The sequence below is a fragment of the Lycium ferocissimum genome, chromosome 1 (genome assembly GCF_029784015.1).
Source record: "Lycium ferocissimum isolate CSIRO_LF1 chromosome 1, AGI_CSIRO_Lferr_CH_V1, whole genome shotgun sequence".
Lineage (NCBI taxonomy): Eukaryota > Viridiplantae > Streptophyta > Magnoliopsida > Solanales > Solanaceae > Lycium > Lycium ferocissimum.
Window position 1 is genome coordinate 14,943,460 of NC_081342.1, and position 17,008 is coordinate 14,960,467.

Genomic DNA, 17,008 nt, shown 5'->3' on the forward strand with positions numbered 1-17,008 from the left:
AACAAAATATTTGCTTCAATGTTTAAAAATATAATAAGATCAAGAGAACCACATGAAGTTCGAATAGCAAACAATTAAATAAGTTGGGATTTGTGAGGAGCAGATGATTGCAACGCAGTATACAAGAAAACGTCTCAAAGAGAAGTAGAATATAAAATATATACAATGGACATTGAATACCACCATGGATTTAATTATCAACTCCAAGAAGAACTTAAGAGAGTTGTAAGGCAATAGATTTTTATTTTAAGCGTTTTCCATGTAAAAATCATGCAGAAATCATTCTTGACTGCATCAACACACTCTACCTGCTTATATTTCGATAATATATATAAAAAAATAAGTACCTCGTAAAATTACCACATCAAAATGAAACACTGGCAGTATGGCACTTTAACAACCTGATTGTAACTTGTAAGCATAGGATATAACTTTGCCATCAACAGCCCGGACACAGATTTCCCCTCGAATATGAAGAGTTCAACACAACTATCTTTTTTCGGTTTTTCCCTACCACAGTTTGTTTCACTAGGATTTAACAATAAGAGTCCGGAACTGAAAATGTCCGACTAAACAAGAACTAGAACGCAATAAACAGAAGTTCACGAACTTCATTTTTTCCCCTAGCTAGTCTTTTGAAAGCAAAGAAAAAAGCACGGCATTAGCTACAGCCAAAGTTTCCAGTAACAATAACTAAAATCATATTTCACACAATGCCCCTCCTGAAGCCTCCAATATTTCCTCAACCCAGATAGCTTAACAACAAGCTGCCTCTACAAGCACTTCATCCATAGGCCATATAAAATGGTGGCCAACCCCTGCAACACACAATAAAAAATGTTAGCCATGGGAAATGCTTTCATCTACCTGCAAAGATGGCAAGAACTTACCATAAGGAATTAAAAAAGAAACCACCCTTAAAAACATAATAATTATTTAGCACGAGTTCATCTCGGGTTGGCAATGGGACATAACAGTTGTGCTTTGGTCGTACTGAAGCTGAATCGCCTAAGTCCTAATATTCAGAATCTGTGTCAAGTCCACAACGTTATAATTGGGTCGAATAGTGTCAATCTGAATCAGCATAATTATGTGGGTACCAAATTCAACTGAATATAAAATGCTATCCAACAAGGTATGCCTCAAAAATAATAAACCATTCATTTCAATTTTATGTTCTTTCTTTCCTTTTTTACTCTGTTTCAAAAAGGATGTCTCATTGTCTCTTTCTATAAATTTGGTAGCTCTCTAATTCAACATTCTACCTGCTTAAGACCACAAGATATAAAGGGTATTTTGGTACGTTACACACATTTAGTTTAAGACCACAAGATTCAAAAATCTCCCTTATATACTACAAATTGCAAGCCTACGAAGTTTAAGAAGGTAAAGAAGACTCTTGAATCTTAAGATCTTATTGACTTAAACTAGGGTGTATAGGACATACCAAAATACTCTTTGAATCTCTATCATGTCTTTCCTATAAGGAAGTGTCATTATTACGGGTAAAATGACAATGTTGAAATTAGAAAATTACTAAATAGAAAGAGACATTTTCTGGGACCAACTAAAAAAAGGGAAGTAAGACATATAAATTGAAACAACAAAGTACTTATTAGATAGGTATTAACTTGTTCAGTAGTATAACAGAACAAATCTCCATCATCAACTCAAAAATTCATCAAAAAAATCTGAATAAAAAATTGAATGAACGTCCAAAAATGAATTCAATTAACTTGGCATCCATAACTGGAATTAAAAGAGAGTTCCCTGTTGTAAAGCAACTAATTCGATGGACAAGTTTTCCATTTTTTATTTCAATTTTGCAGAACTTATTTTACTTTTTGTTGTCATTATAGCTAGCTCTTTTTCTGAAAAAACACAATAGCCAACTTTTCCGGCAAAGAATTAAGACAGTGGAGATGAAAAGGGCCAAAGGTGAGAGCTTGCAAAGTTAGCCGATGACTTCGGGCGACCTATCTCACTGTGCCTCACTATTGGGTCAACACATATTACTCAAACGTAATGAGCCTAACATCACAACTCATAAATTCATGTCGTGTTTGCCTTCTGCTCACCGTATTACAAATTGGAAACCCTGATCAACCCCTCCCCCCACCCCCAAAACAAACAAACAAACAACAACAAAAAAAAAAGAGGGGGGGGGGGGGGAAGGACCATGACACCAACCAGAAGAGTAGGAAAGAATCATACCAAGACTACCTTGTGTGATTATCCAATGAAAACACCATTTAGAGGGCTCAAGTTTGGTGAGTGTTACCGCCACCCAAATTTCGCTTTAATAGGATGAAACAAAACATCCAGAAAAAAATGAAGTATCAAATTACACAAGATAACTGCTACTTCAATCACCCCACAGATCTATGGCTTTCCGGTCTTTGGTTTAAGATCAATTGCAGCATTGTTCTTATCATATGTGGGTCATCTGTTCACATTATATTAACTTCAGCCACCCCAGTTTCTCAACTCATAACAGGAGTATATCATTTTTACTGCAGCCACTATAAGGAAAGAATGCAGGTTCAGAAATAGCCATGTTCCCAAGATTCACTAATGAAAGCACTATCCAGTATCATCATGCAAGCAAAACCTTCAAATAACAATAAGATGGCACCAATAAACGCAAAGGTGCTCAAACAGGAAAGCAGCAGTGGGAGACGGCGATAAATGGAGTCTATGTATAAGTAGTAATGGAGATAGAACACACTTGTTTGTGCATAAATGAACGTTACTTGTAGGGATGATTGCATTCACATTAATTTGATGATATTTCATGACCCAAATCAATGTAATCATGATCTCAATTTCTGTTTATAGATAACATACCATTTTCTTTCTCATCCACTAGTAATTATGAATCGATTTTTGAAAAGAAAAAAAATTAAAGCAATTATTCCAATAACATTTCCCAGTTTTGGGTAACTATTCTGGCATAAAAACCACATTAATATGCACCAAATGACCAAAGAAGAAGATGGGTTTTACCCCCGAATTTGTTGGGATAGGGAAACCAACCTTTATCTCAAGTTGTAGTAGGAAGATACACCCTTATGGTGTCTTTCATGGTAATTTTCCTCCTACAAGTAGGACATTTCCCCTGAGCAGCAACGGAAGCCTTGATGCAAGCCTTGCAGAAGATGTGACCACATTTTGTTGACATCTCCTCAACTAATGTTCCCATGCATACTGGACAGCTAAATGTGGGTTCTTTTGGCTTTGGAGGTATTGCAATCGGTGCATCGACTGCCTGGCATCAACGACCAAGAATAATATAAATCATGCATAAAAAGATTTTAAGTAACAGACTTAAACAGGTCAGACATGCACTGATAAATGGAAGTCCCAGAGATGACACCAATATTTAGGTTAACAAAGCCATATGAAAAAGAACTGATCACAATGGAACCAAAAACTTGAATAAGACATTTCTAATGAAAGATTCAGATTCAAATCAAGGAATAAGCTGCTATAAAGTAAACGACTTCAAAAACCAACAACTGTACGCTTGAAATAAGCAGCTAAGAGAGAATGTAACTAGCTAACAAGGCCGTAGAACTACGCAAAAATTACATTGGCCTAGAGTTGAAGCTTCTAGACTACAACAAATGTTTTACTCTCCTTTTCAGGCTGCAGACACCTAAGACATGATAATTGATAACATATATGTAAGAAGTTAATGGCCAGAAAGAAAGGTACACAACACAAGTCAGAAGAAATAGGTAAGAGATCAAACCAAACATCCTTTGTCGCAAAAGACAAAGGAATTATGCTGTCAACACAAGTGGCAAAACATCCTTTGAATAGTTACCTTTAAGCTGCTATTTGCTTCTAGATTGATGTAAATGTCGCCAATCAATGTTGACTGATTGGGCGAGATTCTTCGGCGCTTGCTGCGACTGTTAGACTTAGGCAAACGATCCTCTGCAATAATTAAAAGCCAATCAGACCAATCTCGTGGGAGTAGAGGAGGGAAAATTAACCCACAATCATAACCCGCCCAGCCCACCCAAGTTTGGGCTGTTTATTGACCAGCCCATTTATTAGCTCAGCCCATTTCAGCCCTACCCGTTTCAGCCATCAAAATTTGGGCTGATATTTCGCCCAAATTGATCCATGAGAAATCTTCTCAAAATATTTTCAAAAAGACATTTTTTTTATTTGATATGTTATATATAGCCATAATAAAGAAAAATAATAATTTTATTAGGTACTAAAAACTTATAAAAGAACAAACAAAGCAATAAAAACTTAGTAAGTGTTGGGTGGGTTGGGTTTTGACCCGCTTTTCAGCCCATTTCAGCCCAAGTAACTTTTGGGTGGGTCAATAACCCGTCCATTTATTAACCAGGCCACTTTGACCCGCCCAAATTCAGCCCAACCTGCCCATTTGCCAATGGGAGGCAAATGAAACAGTCAAAGTCAAGCTCTCCAAGGAGAAAGAAGTGCACAATATGGCATTAATCCAACCACTTTAATGCTGATTCAGCGAATCATATCACATGCCTCAATCTATCCATATAGTCGCATGGTACTTACATCGCCTCCCATTTTCCCAGCAAGCAAAAAGATCACACAAAGTACATCAGAATATTATGTAAGTACTGGAAAACGGGCACTATGCGTCATCAAGATTCATGCTGATGTTATTTTTAGGTCATTCATTTTCCTACTTGGCATTTAATTTCAACATTAAACATCAAACTAATGCTCCATTCTATTAGAACACAGATATGTTTAATGAAGACAATTAGATCCTAAATTTAATCTGTATCTTCAAGGAGATAAGAGGTTTTACAGTGCACTGCATATCTAATAGATTGTAAATTAACCCCTCTGTGACAGCAACAACTAAAATAGAGTTGTTAAACATAACAGAAGATACACCAGTACAGGGGACAAAGGGAGGTACTTTTTTTGAATAAGCAAAGGGAGGTACTTCCTAGCTGTTTGTTACGAGAAAGTTTTGATATCTAGAGCAAGATAAAGTCTTAATGCAGAAAATGAGTACACACAATCTACAGCTGTAACAGCTTTTAAAAGAAGAGTAAATTACCAGAATCCTCATCAACGAGGATAACCTGTTCACGGGTCCTCATGGAGCGGTGTTTTGCCTAGCGAAAAACAATAAGACCTCTAAATAATTAGTCGTACGGTAACATACTAGTGTAATCACAATAACATGCACCACCAGAAAAATTGCAAAAGGAAAGCACTGAAGTTGGATAGTGGAGCATACTTCCGCAAGTGCCCTTGGCGAAGATATTATTATCACGTCATCATCAAGTGCCTCAACATCAATTGGAGCAGGTGTCGAAGAAGCACCCCTTTGTGCAGTTGGCACATTTCCAGGAACAACACGACTTGAAGTTCCTTCCTGATCCTGATTATCAGACGGGGGTGGAACGTTCAGATCTACATCCAGTACCGTCTTCCTTCTTGAGTGGTTCCTCGTGTACCTAATCGGATGTGCCCTTCTGTCTTGGGTGCTCATTCTATGATTCCTTGTGCTTCCCAAAAGCAGCTTCGAACTGATAGCTCCTAGGACAATACCGAACAAAATTATCCAATTGGAATAAGGACGTAAATAAATTTGGATCAACTAAAGGTGTAATTTTTTCAAAACCTGTCATTCCAAACACCAAATGCATAAGGAAAAAAGAAACATTCTTCAGGCATTTAAAGTTCCAAAATGCACTTTCACGTAAGCTCTTGATAAATTTGTACAAAAAACAGATGGATGTAACCAAGAAGTAACAGATGAATGGAATTACTCCTAGTATTTAAGCAAACAACAAAGCAATCTTCACAAGCCATACTGAGAGCACTTAAGCTGATGACTTGATACTGAGCAAAACTAAATTGAACAGCTTTTTCTTAAGACTACAAAAAGTTCATCCAGCTTTACTGATATCATTTTCAAATTTCATATATCAAATTCAAAAAGAGACATATTTCTCATTGGATATGGTCTTGAAATCAACATCAACATCACATACAATCTTCAACAATAACAGAACACCGAAAGTTCCATTTGAAAAAATCTTTCAACTCGGATAAAATAAACAAGAAAACTAAATGGACGTTCGGCCATGAATACTTCTTACTTTTTTTCCGGAGTTGAATTCCGGAGATCATGTTTGGCCACAAAATTCCGGAATTCGACTTGAAGTTGAATTCCGGAAATTGAAAAACACCAAAAAGTTGTTTTTACTCCAAATCACTCACAAAATTCAAAATAAACTCCAATTTGTGTTCATGGCCAAACACAACTCCAATTTCCAAATACCATTTTTCACTTTGAAAACAAAAACTACTTTTTTCAAATTTCACAATTTTCACGGCCAAACGGGCACCAATAAATTGAAAGTAATATTTTTTTCTCAAACCAGTAAAGGTTACAGCCTAAGTTGCGCGGACTCTTCTCTTCACTTTTGAAGCTGAACCCGTCTCGACACGAGATTGAGTGCGGGATACATCTCGGATTCGGTCAACCAACTTCGGATACTTTGACCGGAGCCCATGAACAAATTTGGTGTGTTAAAGATTTTGATTTCTCAAATAAAAGATAAAACCGATGAAAGACATGGGAAATGAATGCCCATCTTGGAGAATGAAAGATTGAATTCTATAGTATACATGGAAGTTTTCAACTTCTCATAGAATATCTCTCAAAATTTAGAATATCTTTATAGCTCTATTTATATAATTTTGAATTTTATTAGCCGAATCCCAGTATCCATATCCATACCTGGATCCCGAATCTCAATATTTAGATTTTGCCAAATCTGACACTCGGATCCTAAGGTTACACCATTAGGTTCATAAATAGGAACTCAGCAAATTTGGTGATATTACTCAAAAAAATAGCATACAACTTTGGCAACTACAATCCACTACAAACTTCTACTTCACATGAAATAGTTTTCCAGTAAAACGATCACAAACGCAAGGACAAAATTGTAAGTAAATACAGAAGGAATAAAACACGATGACTTTGGCAAAATCAACGGATTAAAGCACCGATAACCAGACAAATTAAGCAATAAACAAAAAGAAAAACACAAGAACATAAAACATTTGAAAGTGATATTTTTTCCCAAACCAGTAAGTTGACACCATTAAGTACAAAATTTCAAAAAAAAAAAAATCTCCGCTAATTTAGTGAGATTATCCAAAAATCACATACAACTATAGCAACTACAAATTCTACTTCAGATAAAATAGTTTTCCAGTACAGCGATCACAAACGCAAGGGGCAAAATTGTAAGTAAAAAACAGAAGGAAAGAAAGACAACCACTTTAGCCAAAATCAACGGATTAAAACACATAACATTTTTTTCCCAAACCAGTAAAGGTTACCACATTAAGTACATAAATAAAAACTCAGAAAAATTAGTGATAAAATCTGAAAAAACGCATACAACTGTGGCAACTACAAACTCCTACTGCACATAAAATAGTTCTATGATCACAAAGCTAGGTCAAAAATGCAAGTAAAAACAGAAAGAACAAAAGACAACGACTTTAGCCTAATCAACGGATCAAAACACTGATAACTGTAAGATTAAACAATAAACAAAGAGAAAAACACAATAAAAATAATACATTTGAAAGTGATATTTTTTCCCAAACCGGTAAGGTTGCACCATTAAGTAATAATTCCAAAAAAAAAAAAAAAAAAAAAAAAAAAAAAAAACTACAAATTTGGTGAGATTATCCAAAAATCACATACAACTGTAGCAACTACAAATTTCTACTTCAGATAAAATAGTTTTATGATCACAAAGCAAGGGGCAAAATTGAAAGTAAAAACAGAAAGAAAAAAAGACAACGACTTTAGCCAAAATCAACAGATTAAAACACCGATTAAGCATAAAAAACATATAACAACACAAGCAAAACCAAAAATCTAAAAAATAAACAGAATAGAAAGGATCGGTAGAAAAATCTAACCAAAAATCAAGCAAGGAAACCGATAATTTTGATCACCAATGGTTCATCAAGTAGATGTAGAGAGAGAAACCATGGAAGAGAAACGGTGTTTAGGGTTTACAGAAAATGAAAGATTTTATTTTTGGGAGAGAAAATGGTAAGTGAATTTTGATAAAATAGAGGGACTGCTCATATATATTCATAATAATGTGTTGTGTTCTTCTTTTTTCTTTTTCTTTTTTTAAATTTTTGGGGAGTGGGGACTGGGGGTGATGCGCTATGTGGTGACACATACACAAGCAAAAGGTGTGTGTGAAAATGAGAAACATGTGACACGATCTCTATGGTTCCAAAATTCCTTTGGTCTTGTAGCCGTGTGAACATACAAACTTCTTTCTTTTAACGTTTGTCTTTTAACCTATTTGATTGTTCGGTCAAACTAATTACAACAGCAACATATTTAGTGTGATTCCACCGGTGGAATTTGGGTAGGATAGAATAAGATGTACGTAGATTTTATTTTTATCTCGAGATAGAGAGATTGTTTTCGAAAGACTTTCAACTCAAAGAAAGGAAAAGAGAAAGAAAGAAGAGGAAAAAAAACAAGGGAAAGGAACGGAAAAGTACTTCGAAGCAGATATAAAAAAGTATAGCAGTAAAAATAGTAAGATACAACGCAAATGTTCTGGTAATGCACATCAAAAGTAAGAAATTACCTGAGTACTAAATAATATTGCTAATAACAAGAGGCAAAACAAATAAAGCATTAAATAATAATACACATCGAAATATAAGAGACTATGCGATAATTGAATTTCACTACCTACTACTCCCTCCGAATCAAAAAAAGTGTCCCCTTAACCATTTGCACACCCCTTAAGAAAATACTAACTCCTAGACAAAAATAGGTAATTTGACTAAATTATCCCTAATTAAATAGGTATGGGATTTGATCATATAGCACTTAATAGGGGTAAATTTGAAAAAATAAGGTTAATTATTTCTTGATTTGCTAAGTGAACGCATTTTTTGATCCGGGGGAGGGAGTAACCTTCTACTCCAATTCTCGACCTTCATACCTTCCTATCTATGGTAAATAATTTGTCCTTATTTCCAGGTATACAAAAATTACTCCTTTCATCCCAAAATATTTATCGTCCTTACTAAAAATATATTCCTAAAATATTTGTCATCTTATTTAATCAAGATAAAATTAATTATTTTTTTAAATTTTACCCTTGATGGACTGATTTTGTGAGTTCCCATTGTAACATTTAAGTCTCATCATTGATGGAAGAATAATTTTTTTTAGGAGAGATTACAAGATGAAATATGTTAAGAGAGTAAAATCTCAAAATTCTATTCTTATAAATACTTTTTCAAAAGGCATGTGAATGAAAAATGAAGACAAGTATTGGGACGCAGGAAGTATAAAATATTTCTTTTATATACATGCACATTAATATACAAAATAAATGTACTTTTCGGCTATTATTGGGTAAACGGTTCTACAGTACAGTATAAAAATTCCTTTTTGCTATGCGCATGGACTTATGAACTTACCAGCGTGTAACGTGTTGCTCAACTTCATTTTTGTTTTTCTTTTTCTTTCTAAGGGTTCATGTAAGTTTTACTCTTAATAGGCGTTTGGACATTGCAATTTCATCTGATGATTATGAAATCAGTTTGGACATGCGATTTTATCTTACGAGATGAAATTTCTTTGGGATGTCAAATTATGATTTTAAATTTTTTAAATATAAAAATTGACCAATAAATTTATATTTTGTAAAAATAGATCCATAAGTTGGTATGCATATTTATCAATCATGTTTATCAATTATTTATATCAAATATTAAAAAATCTACAAGTTGGTAGTATATTTATAACAAATTTACTCTTACCAACTATGTGGGAGGATTATATTAAAGAGTAGTTACATTACAACTCATGTTCAATTTTCCATTTTATCGAACTAAATTTGATCAACTGATGTTGTATTTTTTTAGAAAGGCCTTCTAATAGCGTATTAATTATGTTATAAATTATGACTTGCTCATTTGGTAAGATTGTATAAAAATTGGGAAAGTTTTGATGGTTTTCACACTATAAGAAAAAATACAACTTAAAAAATTCAAATTGCATGTTTAAATAAAATTTCAACTTCAAATCATGTCCAAACAACTCCTTAGACTCGCTTTGTATCAGGGATAAGATAATTAATTTCGAGATTAAATTTGAGATGAATTTATTCCACGTTTGGTTAGAATAAAATCGCAATATAACAAATTTTGGGATTGTAGTGTTATCTTTATAAATTAACTAATCTCGAGGTAATTAATCGTGGGATAACTTTGTTTGACCAACCAAAACGATCCCTCAAGGTACTACATGATTGGTGACAACACTCCGTGCTACTTTCTCCTTCTCAATGGAGAATTTCGATGTGCTACTCTAATATACTGGTGATTGTTTTGGAAATGGTGCTTTAATTCTAGTCGAGTAGTCGTTGTTTGAAAATTGGTCTACTTTTTGTTCTTTACGACGAAAGCATGTTCTCTTCGTTTTAAGGCACAAATTAGATTTAAAGTTTTATAATAATTTAACTGATATATTACAGTTAATCATGGAAGAACATATTTAAATTATTGGTTGGACTGAGGACATACTGTATCAAAAGTTTAAAATGTGCAAAGGCGAATGAAATGGAATTTAAAAACTGCCAAAGTTGAATATAATAGTATTATTGTGTGAATATCATGAATAAAAAATGTATAAATTGACAAGGATGAATTTTCATCATTGGGGCTTCAAACCTTTGTATCCAAAAGGAAAAAAAGATGAATCGCTTAATTACCCTCATCCATAGTTCCCAATTATTTATACCGATGTTGGTTGAAATTCGAGGAGTCAAACTGAGAATATTTATGTCAATTTACTTAAAAATTATTTTATTTTTGGCTATAGACTTAAGTATTTATAGAGTATGTTCAACTTAAACATTAAAAATGCAGGATTGAGAACGAATTGTTAGTTTTTTAATCACCATTCTAAAACCTTGAATGGGTCAACCGAGATCCAAGTCATGCAACTCATTGTAATAGACTAATAGCTACAAATCACTCTCATGACTCAACCTTTCAATTTTTGGACAGGTTGGATGAGTCACACAAACTTGGACCAGCTCTATTCCCCCATTTGAGATGCTAAACATGCTCTTCCTAATCCCAAAAAAAAAAAAAAAAAAAAAAAAAGGAAGTAACAATTTAGCAAGTTGCACATATGTGAAGAACTGAAAGCTTTTGAAATTAACATGATGAAGGTTCAAGTGCATAAATCTAACAGCCTATATAGTTGGTTATCTAATTGACCATTCATAACACCTTTCAAAGAACGCTGATTAAATATATCTTGTTTCTGTATACATTAGTCCATCCTCATCTTTAATATTTCATGTTCTTGTATCTGGGAAAACAGCCCGAAATAGTCCCTAAGTGTGGAGCATTACACAAGATAGTCCTTATTCTATAACATGGAATACTAATTGTCCATCAACTATTTAAAACTGGTGCATGTTTGGTCCTTTTCCATCAGTACCGTTAAAATCAAACAGACCTATCGCATGCCAAGCAAGTTCATGTTATACTCCCATCTTTGCAGTTTTAACAGCCTTTAATTTCAAGCAGTAGAGTTGGTGATGTGAACTTCAGTTTCCAAAGATGACAATGCTGCTGAAGCTGTCCGGAAGCAAGTGGCAGCAGAGAGAGAAAAAATTCGCGAAGCCTGATCACAGTTTTTCCAAGACAATGGAAGTGCAGTACAAGAAGAAAAAAGAAGCTAAAGTTGAAATGCAGAATGGAGAGTATTATCAACAGAAAACAAATATAATCAAACAGATGCAATGATGGAAGGAGATGATGAAGACAATCACAATGAAAGAATGAAAAGGATGCTCTTAGTAACAGTGAAGAAAATGGATATAAACAGAATATAAAAGATGAGAGGTGCTACAGGTGTAGAAAAAGATTAGCTAAAATAGTGGTAAAAGAGAGAGAAGAAGAAGATGCAAGTGGTAAGAGTGAAGATAATGACCAAGAAAATGGGAAAAAAATGGGGAACTAGAAAAAAAATGGGGAACAGGTGGTGCAGTAAAGATAATGTAGGAGACACATGAAGAAGATGAATATGAAGGAAATGGAGAAAAAACAGGGCTGTCCAGGACACAAAGCATCCAGCGTTAGCAGGGTTTGGGAAAGGGCCGCACCCCTTCCAAGATGTGTGATGTAGACAGACAACCAAGAAATTTTAAAAAGTGAATAAGAGGAGATTAAGGCAAATGAAGCCACTGAAGTGAAAGTGAGATGAGCAGGCTATGAAAAAAGTAACCTCGAAAGGCAATGGTAAGCGGGACTCAAGAAGCTTTGGCATCCAAAGGTCAACAAATTGTGACTCACAATGAGCAGGACTCTTAAGAAACAGCCTCTAAAGGCACAATTGGGAAGGATCAGAGAAAAATGTCTCTTAAGGTGATGATGCCTCCAAGAAAGTTACTTCCAGAGATAAAGCTAAGGTGGCCCTTGCATTGATAGATCAGTTAGCTTTTACTGGTAATGTTGGACAAGGATCAAAAGAGAACTAGTTCTGAATACTTGAAGGACTACTTATGATCCATGTTAAGTATAGGGACAACTTCGAGTAATGGTCCAAACCTAAGGGACTGTTTTGGGCTTTTTCTCCCCAAATTTCATCTTTTGAACTCCTTCTACTCACGCATTTCAAGTGCTATTAAACCTATTCAATTCAATAATAGCTTCTTGAAAACTTTAATGGCTTAATCTTTGCCAGCAAGCACTAAAGCTAAGCCGTCCAAATTGTGAGGGGAATAGTTTTTGACTACTACCTTTTGCATCAATTGCAGGATCACATTTAGGATGAAAAAATGAAAGACATTGATCTCACACAACTACAGGCAGTATGCTGAAGTAAAGGCCAGAGTAAATGTCAGTGGTTCAGTGAGCCGAAAATACTAGCTCAACCAACAAAATGAATGACAAGTCATAAAGTTGCATCAATTGTGATAGTCGCAATACCACAGCAGAACTGATAGTAGCTTCTACAAATTCATGTTAAGATACACAAAGATTTATGTGCAAGGACACAGTCTAATAGCAAGAAGATCAAACAGAAAGGATACAAATAGAGTTAGAAGCATAGCGTTACATGATAGTAGCTTCAACATGATTAAACTAAATACAAGTGAAAATAAGCTATGTTGCTCAAACTCTTTAAAATGTTGTCGGGGGCGTGTTGGATCCTCCAAAACTAGTGCATTTTGGAGGACCCGGCATGGGTGTGGCAGTCCTTTGGAGAGTCCGAGCAACACAGAAAATAAGTGTAGTAACAAACCATGAAGACCAGCAGCCAACTTGGTTAAATATGTGAATTAAGTTCGTAACTAATGAATTATTTTAGATGAGTACAATGTGAGGGAGCTTGCTCACAGTAAACAACAAACGCCTGAAGAACAGAATTACAGTTAAAAGGTAAAAGGAAAGGTTGTTTGAATAAACCTCATTACAAAAGTTTCTCTGTTAGCCTGATCATGAACGAATTGACAGCAGCTGCATCCAAAACTATCCACGATGATTCAAATAGTTCATGAAAGAACTCAGCTCCTGTTTCTTCAGCTGAACTTCTGAACGCAAGCCCAAATGCATTTCCTTGGACTGCACCAAGCCTTGGCTTCCCACATATTGCTACAATCAACACTTTGGTTCGTTCCTCAGTGTAGCAAACACAGATCAATGGTTTCATCCTTGCTCCTTTCTCACGTAAAGCATCCATCAGAAAATAACCAAATTTAGTTAAAGCCTGAGGGTGACAAAGGAGCTTTGCATCGGCCGAGTCTTCAAGCTTCACCCACCTAAATTTACTCCCACTTCTTATAGAACCTTTCTTGGTTATCGCTGCACTACCTTGTCTAAGAATTGCCCTTTGAACCTTTATTGCTTGTCGCATTCCAGTTTCCAACTTGTCAAGCTTGGTCAAGGATAACGCGTCATAAGCCTCCCCAAACTGTCTGGAAGCACACGAGCCATCTGACTCTACAGATGCTTCTAGAAGTGCAGTAACCCCATACACTACATCTGCTGCTGAAACTTTCGAACTGTACCCATGAAGAAGCAAGAAACCTCTATAATAGAAATCAGTAAGCCCAAATTCCGGTAAATATTGTTCAAACATGTCCTTCATTCTCCTCTTGATCTCAATACTCATGTACTGAAACTTTTGTTTGCATTCCTCACGTGCAAAACCCATTCGAGCTAAAAGAAGCTGCATCTTCTTAATCCCATTATCACTCCACGTCTTCAATTTAGTCGCAATGTAGGATGAACACAGCATCGAATCGAACAAGTTCCATTCTTGTAACAACATAAGCCTGGGTTCATACTCATACGCAATCCTTGAAGAATTCGGTGCTGTCACCTTTGTTCCATCCTTAAGAGTAACCGAGGTAATAGAATCTAAATTACCCGAGCTGTTAATATGCTGTTCTAGCTCCATTACACCAGCCTGATACCGCTCATCAGTTAACCGCTCATGAACAAACTGATCAGTTAAAGCTACACACGCCAACCAAAGCAACGCGTTAGTATTCTTTCTCAAGAAATGTGACAACTCATACATCAAGCAACCCGATGGCTTCCCATGGAACGTACCCATATAATAGTATTCCCTCTTCAATTTCCCGAAAACCTTAACCAGGTCACTCACATTTTCCACCCTCCTCTTCTTCCTCCTCGTCCCACCTCCATCTTCCTCCTCTTCACTATCACTCTCATTTTCATCCTCACTATCCGATTCGTCTTCAAACTCATCATCACTATTCAAATCACTAGCATTCGCCAACGCAGAAACATCAAAATCGTACGCTAAATCAGCTTGTTCCTCATCATCCTTAGTATACAACACAACAACCCTATCATTGGATTCACTCAAATTATGCAAATGTATAGGTCTATGACTATCCACTACGAAAACACGCGCTAACGGACCAATTTCAAGAACCTTCTTTAAATCCCTTTGACAACCCCAATTAATCAACAAAATTGTAATAGGTTCATCTGCATTTGGACCTAAATTATCACCAGTATACTTATAAATCTCTTTAAAACTCGATACGGGGTAACACGCGTATCTAACAGAATCAGATTCAAGAACATGTCCTATTATTTTAAGAGCACAAAGCGAATCAACATCAGAAGTTGATGGGAAAACTAGCAATGGTGACGTGGATGATGAAGACAAAGCTGAATCCCTTAAACGAGTGTAAAATGATTCAATACTTTGTTCTCTCACCATAACTATTATTCTACCAGCTACTTATAAAGGAAATTCAAGAACATGAAACAAAATCTATCAGATCTGGGATATTTTGAATTATATTTGGTGTTAGAGCAGATAGGACTTAGGACCAATGTGGTTTTGCATTTTTTTTGGTGAAAGGAAATTGGATAAAAAAAAGATAAAGGGGGTGTATACTTGAAATGAAGAGTAAAATTAGGGTTAGGAAGAAATACCTGAAAATGATATTTAGTTGTGTATTGGTTTTGGCATTAATGGTCAACGGGGATACAAGCAGAGAGGAAGAGAGCAGAAGAGGAGGAAAAAGTGGAGGGAGTGAGAAATTGAATCCTTCAAATTGGCATTTACCAATGTTCTTTTTTTTTTTTTTTTGGGGTATGAATTTCGAATTTTGAATGACCGCCAAATTTTGGCGGAAATATTTGAGTTTTTTCGCTTGAAAGTTTTTGACTCTTTAACTCATGTGAGTGTGTTTTGCTTTAGGCTTTAGCTGTTTCTATCTTTTTTCTTTTGGGATAATTGCACATACCTCCCCACAGTTCAGCTATAATGCATACTACTCCTATAGATTATACGAATCTCATTTCTTTGATTAGTGTGTAACAAAATATCCAGTTTTATGCATAATTTATTAAAAGGAAAAGGGCCAAATATATCCCTCATTAAAAAAATAGTACAAATATGCTCTCGCCGTTACACAAAGGGTGCATATATACCATTTTCATTAATAGGGACCTATTTTTTGAGTTAAAAATTATTTACTCCTTTTTTAAAATTAAAAACTATTTTTTTTCCTTTAAAAAATCATTGACCCGTAACCTTTTATCCTTGACCCGATCCAGACGAAAAATGTAATGACAGGGGTCGCCGAGAAGCTGCCGCAAAATAGTATAGTCAAAGAAGCAGTTGTAGCAGTGAAACATGCATCTGTTGTGGCTGCTAAAGATGCGCAGCTTGCTTCTAATTTCATTCACAAGGTCAGCAAACCAAATTGGTTTTTATCATAGATTGCTTCCATACTTTTAGCCTACATCATGTGTTGTATGTATCACGGTCTTAATTTGTATCCATTATTGGGCAGCCCGGTGCAAATTAGAAGATAATGGGTCAGTGATTTTTAAAAGGAAAAATCGAGTTTTTAATTTTAAAAGAGGAGTAAATGATTTTTAATTCCAAAAATTTATCTCTGTTAATGAAAAGGTTATATATGCACATTCGTGTAACGGCGAGGAGATATTTGCATTATTTTTTTAACGAGGGGTATATTTACTCTATATCACAAAGTTGAGAGATATATTTGCCCTTTTTCCCTAATTCATTTTTCCTTTATTCAAATACTGATTCGAATGACTCCAACTTTCACAAGTTTTTTTCCCAACTTTTAAACATACTATCAACTTCAGATATTGTCCAAACGGCTACGGGAACTAGGGTGTATGTTGTTCAATTTGAATATCTTCTCTTCATTAAAACTAATTCCACTCGAACAAGATATGTGGAATATGGTAAGTAATAAATTTTATTTTCAACCTCTGTAGTTACCATTCAACTTGAGACATTTTAGCATACTTATGCCATTAAGCTAATCTATAAGTCCATATATTTGTCCATTAAGCATTAATCTTCTTTTTGTTTGTGAAGACAAATTATACACTTGATTTGAGATGTACATGTCATTGAAGGATGTAC

At 35.1% G+C, this 17,008-nt stretch overlaps 2 protein-coding genes across 6 annotated transcripts; both read right to left on the bottom strand.

Annotated features, from left to right (window-relative positions):
• Positions 1–458: 458 nt before the first annotated feature.
• On the bottom strand, positions 459–8,141 carry LOC132049564 (uncharacterized). 5 transcript variants are annotated; one of them, XM_059440459.1, is made up of 6 exons: positions 7,975–8,141; positions 5,258–5,549; positions 5,075–5,132; positions 3,830–3,942; positions 3,037–3,268; positions 459–818 (listed from the first exon to the last, which is right to left on the bottom strand). In XM_059440459.1, exons 2-5 carry the CDS (start codon positions 5,510–5,512, stop codon positions 3,044–3,046), a joined length of 651 nt encoding a protein of 216 aa, XP_059296442.1. In that variant the 5' UTR covers positions 5,513–5,549; positions 7,975–8,141; the 3' UTR covers positions 459–818; positions 3,037–3,043. The 5 variants fall into 5 exon arrangements, with proteins under 5 accessions (XP_059296442.1, XP_059296436.1, XP_059296414.1 ...); XM_059440453.1 differs by having other exon boundaries at positions 5,258–5,559; XM_059440431.1 differs by lacking the exon at positions 7,975–8,141 and adding an exon at positions 5,645–6,519.
• Positions 8,142–13,017: 4,876 nt separating this feature from the next.
• LOC132049599 (uncharacterized) lies at positions 13,018–15,962 on the bottom strand. Its single transcript, XM_059440471.1, has one exon. It carries the CDS (start codon positions 15,314–15,316, stop codon positions 13,529–13,531), a length of 1,788 nt encoding a protein of 595 aa, XP_059296454.1. The 5' UTR covers positions 15,317–15,962; the 3' UTR covers positions 13,018–13,528.
• Positions 15,963–17,008: the final 1,046 nt, after the last annotated feature.

Excerpts from the sequence above, each read along its gene's own strand:
- LOC132049599 (XM_059440471.1), bottom strand. The coding sequence starts at position 15,316 with ATGGTGAGAGAACAAAGTATTGAATCATTTTACACTCGTTTAAGGGAT.
- LOC132049564 (XM_059440431.1), bottom strand. The coding sequence starts at position 5,697 with ATGCCTGAAGAATGTTTCTTTTTTCCTTATGCATTTGGTGTTTGGAAT. Across the intron at positions 5,550-5,644 it reads TTTGGTGTTTGGAATGACAG|TTCGAAGCTGCTTTTGGGAA; the intron begins GTTTTGAAAAAA and ends AGGAGCTATCAG. Across the intron at positions 3,943-5,074 it reads CCTCGTTGATGAGGATTCTG|AGGATCGTTTGCCTAAGTCT; the intron begins GTAATTTACTCT and ends TAATTATTGCAG.